The sequence below is a fragment of the Mustela lutreola genome, chromosome 16 (assembly GCF_030435805.1).
Source record: "Mustela lutreola isolate mMusLut2 chromosome 16, mMusLut2.pri, whole genome shotgun sequence".
Lineage (NCBI taxonomy): Eukaryota > Metazoa > Chordata > Mammalia > Carnivora > Mustelidae > Mustela > Mustela lutreola.
The window spans coordinates 58,396,001-58,407,841 of record NC_081305.1 but is presented as its reverse complement, the minus strand read 5'-3'; the positions used below and the strand labels follow the sequence as shown (position 1 = coordinate 58,407,841).

The 11,841-nt window shown below is 52.4% G+C and overlaps 2 protein-coding genes across 2 annotated transcripts in view; one reads left to right on the top strand and one right to left on the bottom strand.

Moving 5' to 3' along the window:
- Positions 1 to 29: 29 nt before the first annotated feature.
- POLR1G (RNA polymerase I subunit G) lies at positions 30 to 2,714 on the top strand. Its single transcript, XM_059153409.1, has 3 exons — positions 30 to 172; positions 544 to 685; positions 1,013 to 2,714. Exons 1-3 carry the CDS (start codon positions 151 to 153, stop codon positions 2,412 to 2,414), a joined length of 1,566 nt encoding a protein of 521 aa, XP_059009392.1. The 5' UTR covers positions 30 to 150; the 3' UTR covers positions 2,415 to 2,714.
- ERCC1 (ERCC excision repair 1, endonuclease non-catalytic subunit) overlaps positions 2,547 to 11,841 on the bottom strand; it is a 31,674-nt gene continuing 22,379 nt past the window's right edge. The window contains exons 7-12 of the mRNA XM_059153410.1: positions 11,021 to 11,120; positions 9,740 to 9,816; positions 5,081 to 5,180; positions 3,291 to 3,362; positions 2,988 to 3,056; positions 2,547 to 2,653 (exon numbers count right to left, since the gene is read on the bottom strand). Of these exons, the coding sequence (XP_059009393.1) occupies positions 2,600 to 2,653; positions 2,988 to 3,056; positions 3,291 to 3,362; positions 5,081 to 5,180; positions 9,740 to 9,816; positions 11,021 to 11,120 (472 nt within the window). The 3' untranslated portion in view covers positions 2,547 to 2,599. The remainder of the gene's footprint in view (positions 2,654 to 2,987; positions 3,057 to 3,290; positions 3,363 to 5,080; positions 5,181 to 9,739; positions 9,817 to 11,020; positions 11,121 to 11,841) is intronic.

The following is an 11,841-nucleotide window of genomic DNA, read 5'->3' as shown; positions in this document are numbered from 1 at the left end:
CGTAGAGCGAGCGGGCCCCGAGCGATACCCCCGCGCTCCCGCATCGCATGGGCGCTCCCGGGTGAAGCCCCGCCCCCTGATTCCACGTGGTCAGCTGCGCCACTCGGGTGGCTCTTGGCGGCTGGGTCTGCGGAAGGCACGGGTCCCGGGATGGCGGGTACCCCGTCCGGTGGTGAGTTGCATCAGGACGGGCCGGCGGGGTGCACAGGTGGCTGCCGGGAGGAGAAAAGGGCGCCCGGGGGCGTTCGGACGGAAAAAGGAACATCCCAGGAACAGGACCTCCGGAGAGACTATCCCCCGGACTTCGGGAGATACTTCGGACTGAGGGAGGGTATGGGGTGGGGGAACCTACCGGTGGAGCGAAGGGCGCCTCCAGGAATTGGCTCGGTGGAGGCAGGGGTGCCTCTGGGGGACAGGCAGGAGAGAGGAGACCGGGTGGGGGGATTGAGGCGCTCAGGAGGCTGGGACCCAATGGCCAGTGGGCACCCTGGAAGATTGGATCCATGGGGAAATGACAGCCGACCCCCGTTTCCTCTTCTGCAGGTGCTGCTCCGTTCTCCTGTCCCCCCAACTTTATCGCGACATCCCCAGCTTCAGAGCCCACTCGTTTCTCACTGGAGGTGTTAAGGGACCCAGATACGGAACTGTGGCTTATCCAGGCTCCTGTAGACTTCGCCCCAGACTGGTGAGTGGTCCCAGGCTACCTCCTGGGAATACCCACCCCCCACCCCAGTGACTGAACTTGGGGGAAGTTTAGAAGGGCTTTCCAAAGGCACTCAGGGCGCCTGCGTGGTTCAGTTGGTTAAGCATCTGATTTTGGCTCAGGTCTTGATCTCAGGGTCCTGGGATCAAGCCCTGCATTGCTCTGGGAGTTGGCTTCTCCCTCCCATGCTGGTGCTTCCTCCCTCAAATGAATACTTTTTTTTTTTTTTAAGTGCTGTTTCTCAGCTCCTTTCCTCCCTTTCACCAAAACAATCTGATAAAGCTTCTGTCTTCCCCTTTCTCCTTTCAGCCTCAATGGCCGGCTGGTGCCTCTCTGGGGCTCCCAGATTGTGAAGGGCAAGTTGGCAGGCAAGCGGCACCGCTACCGGGTCCTCAGAAGCAGTGGCCCCCAGGCTGGAGAAGCAATCCTGCTGGCTCCCTCAAGGGAGGCTGGAGGGGTACTTACCTGTGCCCCAGCCCCCCAGGGCAGCCTAAGGATCTTTGACGGTCCCCAAGAATCCCCACCTGGGACCCTACTGCAGGCCATCCCAGCAAGCCCCCCGCCACAGATACCGCCTGGCCTGAGGCCTCGGTTCTGTGCCTTTGGAGGCAGCCTACCAGTAACAGGGTCTGGGTCCGTCCTGGCACTGAAGTCGGCAGCCTCAAGGAAGAGGAAGAAGAAGAGACATACACCAGAAACCTTAGTTCCCCAGGAGGCGGTTAATGGGCTTGGGGCCCTGGAGGTGGACACAGTTTTAGGGTCTCCAGATGGGGACGTGGGGAAGAAGAAAAAAAAGCAGGAGCTGAGAGAACCAGTGGTGATGGAGCCCTTGGCAGCAGAACCCACGGCTGAGACATCGGAGCCCCCGGGAGCACCGTTCCCGTCCACCACCACCAAGAAGAAGAAAAAGAAGCCCCAAGGGACAGAAACAGATGAACCAGAAGAGCAGACGCCAGTGCCTGAAGAAAAGACAACAGAGCTGGAACGCACAATTAAAAAGGAGCCTCTGGAAGAGACAGGCTTGTCTCCCACCAGGAAGAGGAAGAGGCAGAAGGGGACAGAAGGCTGGGAGCCAGGGGAAGGGATGCCAGCCGAGGCACTGCTACCGCTGAAGGTGGAGCCCCAGGAGGAAGCCATCCCACTGCCCTCCTCGAAGAAGAAGAAAAAAGAAAAGGGGTACAAAGTCATGATGGAGCCTGCGACCAAGGCGACAGAGCTGGAGATGGGCCCTCTGGTGCTCCCAGGGGAGATAACGAAGCCCGAACTACCACATGAAGTTGAGCCCGAGTCTGAGGCTGCTCCGGCGTCCACCAGAAAGAGGAGGAAGAAAGAAAAATGGCCAAACACGACGGGGGAGCCAGGGGATTCTCAGATGGAGCCTGAGCTGCCTGGGGACCTTGAGCTGCAAGCAGCCCTAGCAGCCACCAAAAAGAAGAAAGAACGTAGCCACAAAGCAACGGAGCCAAGGGCAGAGATGAGCGCCCCACAGGCTGAGATGTTGAAGCTGGAGCTGCCGGGCGAGGGGGAGCCCGAGGCCAGGGCAGATCCAGCATTCACCAAGAAGAAGAAGAAGCGGGGCTGGGAAAGTGGGGTGCCGGAGACAGCGGCCCAGCAGGAGATGCCAGGACCGCCGCTGCATCCAGAGTCTGGGGAGGTGGCTCCCACAGGACGGGAGAAGAAGCGGAAGAAGCTACAGCAGGATCCCATGTAGTCTCCTCCCGGGAGACTGAGGACTGCCCTTAAGAAAAGCTGGAGGTGACCACCTGGACCAGCAGAGAGCGAGCACAGAGGACCCTGGCCTCCTCCCCGCCCCAGGTGACTGCCCCAGCACACCAGCAGCAGCCTGGGCCACGAAAATGCTTTATTGTTACACCAAATGTTCCTTCAAAGCTGTGGTCATCGGGGCACTTTCAGGAAGGGCTCATGTAGGACGTCAAACAGCCTCCGGGCCTGGGTGAGAGCAAGAAAGAAACGAGGAGCCCGTCATTAAATGAGCCATTTGTTTGCTGCATCTGGAGTGGGCTTTGCTTCTTTCCCTCTCAGCCGGAGGGGACTCTGGGGACTAGGAGAGAAAGCCAGATCTTGAGTCTGTCCCAGACTGGCTGTGTTGAGTTTGGGCTGGTCCCCACCTGGTCCCCACCCTCTTTGGGCCTCGGTTTTCCCCAGCTATAGGAGAAGCACTGTGAGCCTTCTGAAATCTTAGAGCTTTGGGATCTGAGGTCCCTTTAATTTGGAGCTGTCTCCTGCGTCAGCAGCTTCTCAAGCCCATTCCCACAGCTCTTACCTTCTGGGGTCCCAGGCCCGGGCACAAAGCCAGATCTTCCCGCGATGCAGCCATGAGCTGTTCCAGAGACTGAGGAAGATGGGAGCGAAGGGTCAGAGATGGGAAGCACGAGACTACCCTGTACCTGCTGATCGGGGGTCTCAGAGATCCCAGGAAGGAGCTGAGGTCCTGCGCGAGGGCAGGGGAGGCAGGAAGGATGGGAAGAAGGGGGCAGAGCAGTGGAAGGAGAGAGTTGGGGGGGGGGGGTCCTTGAAAAGGCAAAGGGGTCAAAATGCCTATGGGGACGAGGGAGTCATTCTTTACCCCAAAAGTAGTTAGGAGGGTCTGGCTGTCTGTTTTATTGACTGACTTCACGGTGGTCAGGCATTCAGTGACCTGGAAGGGAAAGAGGCACAGATGAATCGCAAGAAAAAATGATCGCAAGAGGGAGTGTGTGGGGGGCAGTGTTGGGTTCACCACTCTGTCCCCAGATGCCCTGCATGCAGGAGGCATTGAAATGAATGCCTTCTGGGCGCCTGGGTGGCTCAGTGGGTTAAGCCGCTGCCTTAGGCTCAGGTCATGATCTCAGGGTCCTGGGATCGAGTCCCACATCGGGCTCTCTGCTCAGCAGGGAGCCTGCTTCCTCCTCTCTCTCTCTCTCTGCCTGCCTCTCTGCCTACTTGTGATCTCTCTCTGTCAAATAAATAAATAAAATCTTTAAAAAAAAAAAAAAAAAAAAAAAGAAATGAATGCCTTCTTCTTTGATTAAAAAGTTCATCTCAGGGGCGCCTGGGTGGCTCAGTGGGTTAAAGCCTCTGCCTTCAGCTCAGGTCATAGTCTCAGGATCCTGGGATGGAGCCCCACGTCGGGCTCTCTGCTCAGCAGGGAGCCTGCATCCTCCTATCTCTCTGCCTTCCTCTCTGTCTACTTTGATCTCTGTCTATGAAATAAATAAATAAATATCTTTTTTAAAAGTTCATCTCAGTGGGTTACCTGGGTAACTCAGTCTGTTACGTGTCTGCCTTCAGCTCAGGGTCCTAGCATCGAGCCCTGTGTCGGGCCCCCCTGCTCAGTGCAGGGCCTGCTTCCCTCTCCTTCTGCCTCTGCTCCTCCTCCCCTCACCCCCCATGCCATGCTCTCACAAATAAAATCTTTTAAAAAAATAATAAAATTTTATTTATTTATTTTTTTTTTTTTAAATAATAAAATTTTAAAAATGTTAAAAATATAAGTTAATCTCAGAGTGGTCCCCGCCCAGGTGAGAGGGTGTCAGTCCCATCACTAGAAGATAAATAACCATTTCTCTTGAGTTTGTTCTGTCCAGGGAAGACTGCAGGCTCTAAAGTCACATGTGAGTTCAAAACCACAGCCCACTGCTTGCTCCCTGTGAGGACTGGGCATGGGAATTGACCCCTCTGGTCCTCTTTTCAGGCAAGTGGGGGCCCCTAAGATTATCCACCTCAGCGGTAGCAGTGGATGTCCACCATTATTCAGTCATTGGAGCCCAGGTTAAATAATTCATTCAGCCAGTACACCCTAAGCACCCACTGAGTACTGCGTGTGCCGGGGACACAGCAGAGACCAAGTCAGCCTGGCCCTCCTAGGGCTCCCAGTCCAGTGTGGGGGACACAGCAGCTCCTGACAGTGGTGACTCACACAGAGAGGGCTGTGGGGGGGAGACCCCAACAGGGGCACTTGACCTGGCCTAGGGATCAGGGAGGGCTTCCTGGAGGAGGAGGCATCAAAGCTGAGACGGGAAAGATGGGATTAGGCAGGGAGGCAGGCTGAGGGAACAGAAGGTCACAAGCTTAGAGGAGTGAGCCACATCTGGAAGAAGTGACAGAATGCGACACCAGGGACAGATGGGGCTGCTAGGCGTTATAGGCAGGGCCTGGTAGAGTGTGGTGAGGAGGCCAGGTTTTCCCTGAAGGCACTGGGGAGGGTTTTGAGCTGGGGAAGGCAGAATCAAGTTTGTGCTTAAGGAAGACCCGTCTAGCCGCTGTGTGAGTGAGAAAAGGGAGAAGCAGCTGAGAGTGGGATGGAGAGAAGAGGTAAGCTTCACGTCCCAGGACGGAGCTGGGGGACGACCGGGAAAGGAGGTGCCGTGGCCTCACCCGGGAGACGAAGTCCTGCTCCAGCTTCTCCATCAGGAGGTCTGCCGGCTTCTGCTCATAGGCCTTGTAGGTCTCCAGGTAGCGCCCGGCCTCCTCAGGGCTGGGGTGAAAGCATTCGGGTCAGCCAGGGGGAGGGGGGCATGTTTAGGTTCATCATGTTCATTATGATGCTAACTCTAATACAGAGAAAAAAAACAAAACAAAACAACGAACTTTCCTCCTCTAAATGTTCCCTGGCGACAACCCTGGCCAGGCACACCTTTGCTGGCTAAGGTGCTGAGCCTGGAAGCCCGACCCGCTGGATTCAGGTTGCTCCTGCCCACTTGAGTGACCCTGGGGCCAGTGATTTTCTCTCTCTGGGCCTCAGTCTCCTCATCTGTAAAGTGGAGTGGATGGCAGAATTGCGACAATTATAGGAGCCACGGCTTCACACACTCAGAGACCTGTTTAAGAAACACAAACTGTTCTGGAAGGGAAGCGGGTATGTGGAGTTTGAAAGGAAAAAAAAAAACCCAGAAACACTGTTACTCTCTTCCCAGCCCCAGGAAGACCAATTCAGGAGGCATTCAGTCCCCTCTGCCGGTTTTTAATGTAGCATGCCTTCAAGCGGAAGGCTGCGGGCGAGCTGATGGCTGAATCTTACTATAACCGCTAACATGACCTGAGAATCCCAATTTTCACATCAGGCACGGTTCCTCTGACCTGTAACCAACTGCTTCAAAGGTAGGTGACCTAACCAAATCTTCACAAGGCTCTATCTGTGTGCAGAATAAAGTAACTCAAGTTTATTGGCTCTGGGAAGAAGCTGGTCTTTTTTGTTCGGGGAGCTTGCGAAGAGTGAGTTGAGTGGAAGTAAATAAAGGATTCAGGGTCAAGGCCTTAGGAAAGGTAAAGAGCAATGTTTTTTTGATTCTTTTTTTTTTTTTAATTAAGTGATGGATCATATTCTCAAACATTCATTTTTCTAATTCTTTTTTTCCCATTAGACGGGCATTGCAGCTTTTCTCTTCAGCAGGATTATTATTAAAGGTTCTTTTTTTTTTTTAATATTTTATTTATTTATTTGACAGAGAGTTCACAAGTAGGCAGAGAGGCAGGCAGAGTGAGGGGGAAGCAGGCTCCCCGCCAAGCAGAGAGCCTGACTCGGCGCTCGATCTTAGGACCCGGAGATCATGACCTGAGCCGAAGGCAGAGGCTTTAACCCACTGAGCCATCCAGGCGACCCTGTTACAGTTCTTTTTTTTTTTTTTTAAGATTTTTATTTATTATTTGATAGACATGGATCACAAGTAGGCAGAGAGGCAGGCAGACAGAGGGGGAAGCAGGCTCAATCCCAGGACACTGAGATCATGACCTGAGCCAAAGACAGAGGCTTTAACCTACTGAGCCACCAGGTGCCCCTCCTGTTACAGTCCTTAATAATTTGTTCGGGACCACACTGTGTCAGGTCCTAGAATTTGCTTTCTTTTTCGAACTTTGCAATATAAGCAGGATGTCTTCCCGTCAGCAGGAGCTTGGCCTCTTTTATTTAATGGCTGCAAAATGTTCCATGATTTGCATGTAAAGACATAGGAAACATTCGCCATCATGGGAGTCTAGATGCATGCCAGGCGCTGCACTAACTCATTATGGTCAAAAGCTTCCAGAAACCCCCACCCCCACCCCAAAGCTCCTATATGGCACTTAATATTTTCTAACCATTATACAGAGGAGGAAACATGGACCAGCGGCAGGGTGGGGGGGGGGGGGTCACTTGCCCAAAATGACACAGCTGGCTGAGAGAAACAGCACCTTTAACTTTATGTGACGTGACGCTACTTCCTACAAAATAGAGTAATGTTTACAATTGCTTTTAATATACAACTAACTTGGGGGCTCCCACCTGGCTCAGTCAGTAGAGTATGTGACTCTTGATCTCTTGGGGTTTTGAGTTCAAGGTCGTGACCTGGCCTATCTGCCTGACAGAACATGACACAGCTGGGAAAGAATGTGCATCAGACAATGGGATATTATTCAGCAGTAAGAAGTGAGTTTCCAAATCACAAGAAGGCACGGAGGAACCTTAGAAGTGTATTGCTAAGTGAGAGAAGCCAATCGGGAAAGGCTTCTGTGAGGTAAGAGGAAACTTCTACGGTCTCTGCACCCTGATTTCCGGCACAGAGCTCAGGAGACCCCTGTACCTTCCTCAGAGAAAAGAGCACAAGGATGGGGCACCTGGGTGACTCAGCGGGTTAAGCCTCTGCCTTTGGCTCAGGTCATGATCTCAGGGTCCTGGGATCGAGCCCTGCATCGGGCTCCCTCCTCAGCAGGGAGCCTGCTTCCTCCTCTCTGCCTGCCTCTGCTTACTTGTGATCTCTCTCAAATAAATAAAATCTTAAAAAAAAAAAAAAAAAAAAGCACAAGGAGCATCTTTGTTCTATGTTTTTTAAAGATTTTATTTATTTGAGAGAGAAAACAACTGGGGGAGGGGGACAGGGAGAAGCAGGCTCTCCACTGAGCAAGGAGCCCGATGGGGGGGCTCGATCCCAGGACCCTGGGATCCCCTCCCCGGAGGTCAACGCTGTCCAAGGCCTGGAGCCCATTGTAGGCCTTTCTAGTTTATCCACATACAAGTCTGTTCCAAAACATGGCTCCCTTTCCTTCCTTCTGCCCATAAATAAAAATACGGTGCTGTCTGGTTCTCACCACCGAAGCTGCACTGATGGCCCGCGTCATCGCAGACGCATGTTTGCACACTCACGTTTGCACACGCGAGCAGGGCTCATCCTGGTGCGGGAATGTCTGTGTTGAAAAGCAGTGTCTGGGGGCACCTGGGTGGCTCAGTGGGTTAAAGCCTCTGCCTTTGGCTCAGGTCATGATCTCAGGGTCCTGGGATGGAGCCCCATGTGGGGCTCTCTGCTCAGCGGGGAGCCTGCTTCCCCTTCTCTCTGCCTGCCTCTCTGCCTACTTGTGATCTCTGTCTGTCAAATAAATAAATAAAATCTTAAAAAAAAAAAAAAAGAAAAAGAAAAGTGGTGTCTGTTTCGTGTTAATAGCCAATCAAGTCTCCCCCAACCAAAAGTACAGGTGCCCGTTTCATGCTATCTGTCTGAGATGTTTTCACCAGATTTAAGGGAGGAAAATGGCACCTCATTTTTAAAAGTTAGCTTTTTTCTCAGGCGCCTGGGTGGCTCAGTTGGTTGAGCATCTGCCTTAGGCTCAGGTCATAATCCCAGGGTCCTGGGATCGAGCCCCAAATGGGGCTCCCTGCTCAGCACGGGGTCTGCTTCTGCCTCTGCCTCTGCCCCTCCCCCACCACTCGTGCTCCCTCTCGCTCTCTCAAATAAAATCTTTAAAGAATAGAATAAAATTGGGGTGCCTGGGTGGCTCAGTGGGTTAAAGCCTCTGCCTTCGGCTCAAGTCATGATCCCAGGGTCCTGGGATGGAGCCCCCTATCGGGCTCTCTGCTCAGCGGGGAGCCTGCTTCCTCCTCTCTCTCTGCCTGCCTCCCTGCCTACTTGTGATCTCTGCCTGTCAAATAAATAAATACAATCTTAAAAAAAATAAAATAAAAAAGAATAAAATTAAATTTATTTTTTTCCTGATAAAAAATAAATATTTTTTTTTCATGTGTTTTGGCAACCTGAATTAGACGCTTATTTGGGCTCTTACTGACTTCTGGAAATATCTTTCCACATACAAATATATAATAAATGTTTAAATATATGCATATAAATATAAATATTTAAGTGTATTAACACTGTATAAATATAACATGTACATACATAAATCAGAGATGTTAAATCTTTATTTTATACATACATATATACATACTGTATACATGTATATATATATACACATCAAGTGCACATCAATTACTTTTTTGTAATTTGTCACTTGGCTTTTAACTTTACTTACAGTCTCTTACTATCCAGAAGTTTTAAAGTTTTAATATTCTCAAATCAGCCAAACCTTTTCCTTTATGGCTTTGGGGTTTTGGGTCTTGCTTAGACCCAAAACTTTTCCTACCCCAAGGTTACAAAAAACATTCTCCTGTAAGATTTCTTCTAACACCTTGTTTGGTTTTTTTTAAATGTCTCTAATTTGTCAGGATTTAATTTTTCTTTATGGTGTGAGGAAGGGATATCTTTTTCCCAATTAGAAATTAGCAAATCTAGGGGCGCCTGGGTGGCTCAGTGGGCTAACGCCTCTGCCTCCGGCTCAGGTCATGATCTCAGGGTCCTGGGATTGACCCTGCACTGGGCTCTCTGCTCGGCAGGGAGCCTGCTTCCTCCTCTCTCTCTGCCTGTCTCTCTGCCTCTTTGTGATCTCTGTCTGTTAAATAAATAAATAAGATCTTTAAAAAAAAGAAAGAAATTAGCCAATCTAAACAGTCTTTAGAAACCCAGATATGGAATTAGTTATTCAGACTTTATGTCTAACTCATCAGTGCCTAGTATGGTTCTGGCAATCTGATCTAGGTCACCTGTTTTTGTGACCATGGTCCTCTAAGATATTAAGACCCTATTTTAAAGATGAAGACACTGAGGAACAGAGGGAGGCAGCCTGGACCAGGCTCATATGGGGAGTTCATGGCAGGAGAAGGAAAGGCCTGGGGGTGGGGGGCGTGGACTGACTCTCGGGATGGAGCCTGACCTGGGTGGGGGGCCTCAGTCTCACCTCCAGGCAAGGACTAGGGTGCAGTCAGCCAGGATGCACATCTTGGCCAGCTCCTTGAGGGCCTGCTGAGGATCTTTCTGGGTGGAAAAGAAAGTCAGAATGAGAAATCTGGTAGAAAGCAGGAATTACAATCTTGAAAACACAGTAGGTTAGGATGCTAAGCACCTTCCACTCGACTGACACGCGCTAAGTTCTGACCGGGCTGGGCAGTGCCGCCTGTGCTGGGCAGTGCCACGACCCCGCAGCAACCCAGACAGCCCAGGCTCTGCCCTCTCGGGCTCACAGTCTGATGAGGCAGATAAACTGTCCCCGCACAGTGATGAGCCACAGTGGCCAGGACTGGGATGGGAGAGTAGGAGCATCTGACCTGCCCAGGGGATCAGGGAGAGCTTCCTGGAGGAAGGGACATCTGAGCTGAGACCTAAAGGAGGATGAAGAGGTACGAAGGAGGCAAAAAAGAGCAAAAATGGAATTCCAGAGAGAACAGCTTGTCCAAAGGATGAGAAGGGAAAGAGGGCTTGAGGAGTTATGATTCACATAGTATGTGAGAATAATGTAAAAGGGTGACCACACGGAAGCTTAGAAATGAGCCCAGAGGGGCGCCTGAGTGGCTCAGTGGGTTAAGCTGCTGCCTTCGGCTCAGGTCATGATCTCAGGGTCCTGGGATCGAGCCCCGCTTCAGGCTCTCTGCTCAGCAGGGAGCCTGCTTCCCCCTCTCTCTCTGCCTGCCTCTCTGCCTACTTGTGATCTCTTTTTCTGTCAAATAAGTAAATAAAATCTTAAAAAAAAAAGAAAAGAAATGAACCCAGAGCATGGGGCATAGGGGGCGGGCACACAGGGCCTCACGGGCCACAGATGACACTAGAGAGCCACGGCGAGATCTAGACAGATCTGTCCTGTAGGGAAACTCCTCTGGCTGCAGTAAGGAGGGGAGGCACTGAGGTTGGAGGCCATGAGACAAGGGAAGAGGCTGGAGCCAAGCCCTCTGCGGACGAGGCTGGTTAGGTAGAGAGGATGACACAGATTCAAGACATGTTCAGGCAGCAGAGGGCTGGGCTCGGCCGAAGTGAGATGGGGAAGGAGAAGACAGATGATTTTACCCTCCGACCCCCCTTGCCAATACAGGGTGTCAAGCCCCGAGGTTAGAGCTGGTTCCTCACTGAGGTTTCAGCTTGCATCCTCCCTCAGGATTCAACAGTCCACTTGGCAGCCATGAGGCCCGACGCGCCCCATTTCACAAATGGGGTCAATGAGGCCAGTAGGGAAGTGACCGCTGCTTACCACATCCACCTGGACAAGCAGGACCCGCAGGGCGAAGCTCTTCCCCAGGCTCTGCAGCCGCTCGTGGATGTAGTCTGGGTGGAGGTTGTGGTAGCGGAGGCTGGGGGGCAGGGGAGAGGGAGGGATTGGGAGGCCTCAGTCTCCCCGAGACCCCAGGAGCCCTTCTTCACTCTCAGTGGCAGGCAGAGGGCATGGGTAACACAGGGATCTGGAGCTCAGAGATGTGAAGTGACATGGCCCAGCTCACTCAGCAAGGCAGGGGCACAGTGGGGTTCACAGCGAGGGCTGCCTGGCTCTGGCTCCCTGGAAGAACAGACCCCAGGTTCCTCACGGAGGCAGGGAAGAGACTTGGGCTTTGGGTAGAGGATAGGAAACCAGGGCTCGGAGAGCGTGGACTGGGGGACACTGTGCAGCCGATCTTGGGAGGCAGGCCCATCCCAGGGACTGTCTACTTTGGCCTCAAAAGGGGCTGGCTGGGGGAAGGGGTGGCTTTTCCACCCAGGGAACTAGGGGACATCTCTGCCCAGCAGCCACCAGCTCTCCCACCTTGCAGGGAGGACAGGAACTTAGATTTTTCACTTCCCCCTCGAGCTCTGACTGGAGAGGAACCCCAGGGAGTAGAGAGGGAATGGGATTCATAGGGGCAGAGGGTAGAGAAATCCTCGTTCTCATCAACTTGTCCTGGATGTCTGGGACATGAGTGACCTGACCCCTTCCTCCCTCAAACCCAGGAGTCCAGACCCCCCAGCCCCTCCTCCCTCAGACTCAGAAGTCCAGGCCATCACTCCCCTCCTCCCTCAGACCAAGGAGTCCAAGCCCCA

Excerpts from the sequence above, each read along its gene's own strand:
- POLR1G (XM_059153409.1), top strand. The coding sequence starts at position 151 with ATGGCGGGTACCCCGTCCGGTG. Across the intron at positions 173-543 it reads GGCGGGTACCCCGTCCGGTG|GTGCTGCTCCGTTCTCCTGT; the intron begins GTGAGTTGCATC and ends CCTCTTCTGCAG. Across the intron at positions 686-1,012 it reads GTAGACTTCGCCCCAGACTG|CCTCAATGGCCGGCTGGTGC; the intron begins GTGAGTGGTCCC and ends TTCTCCTTTCAG.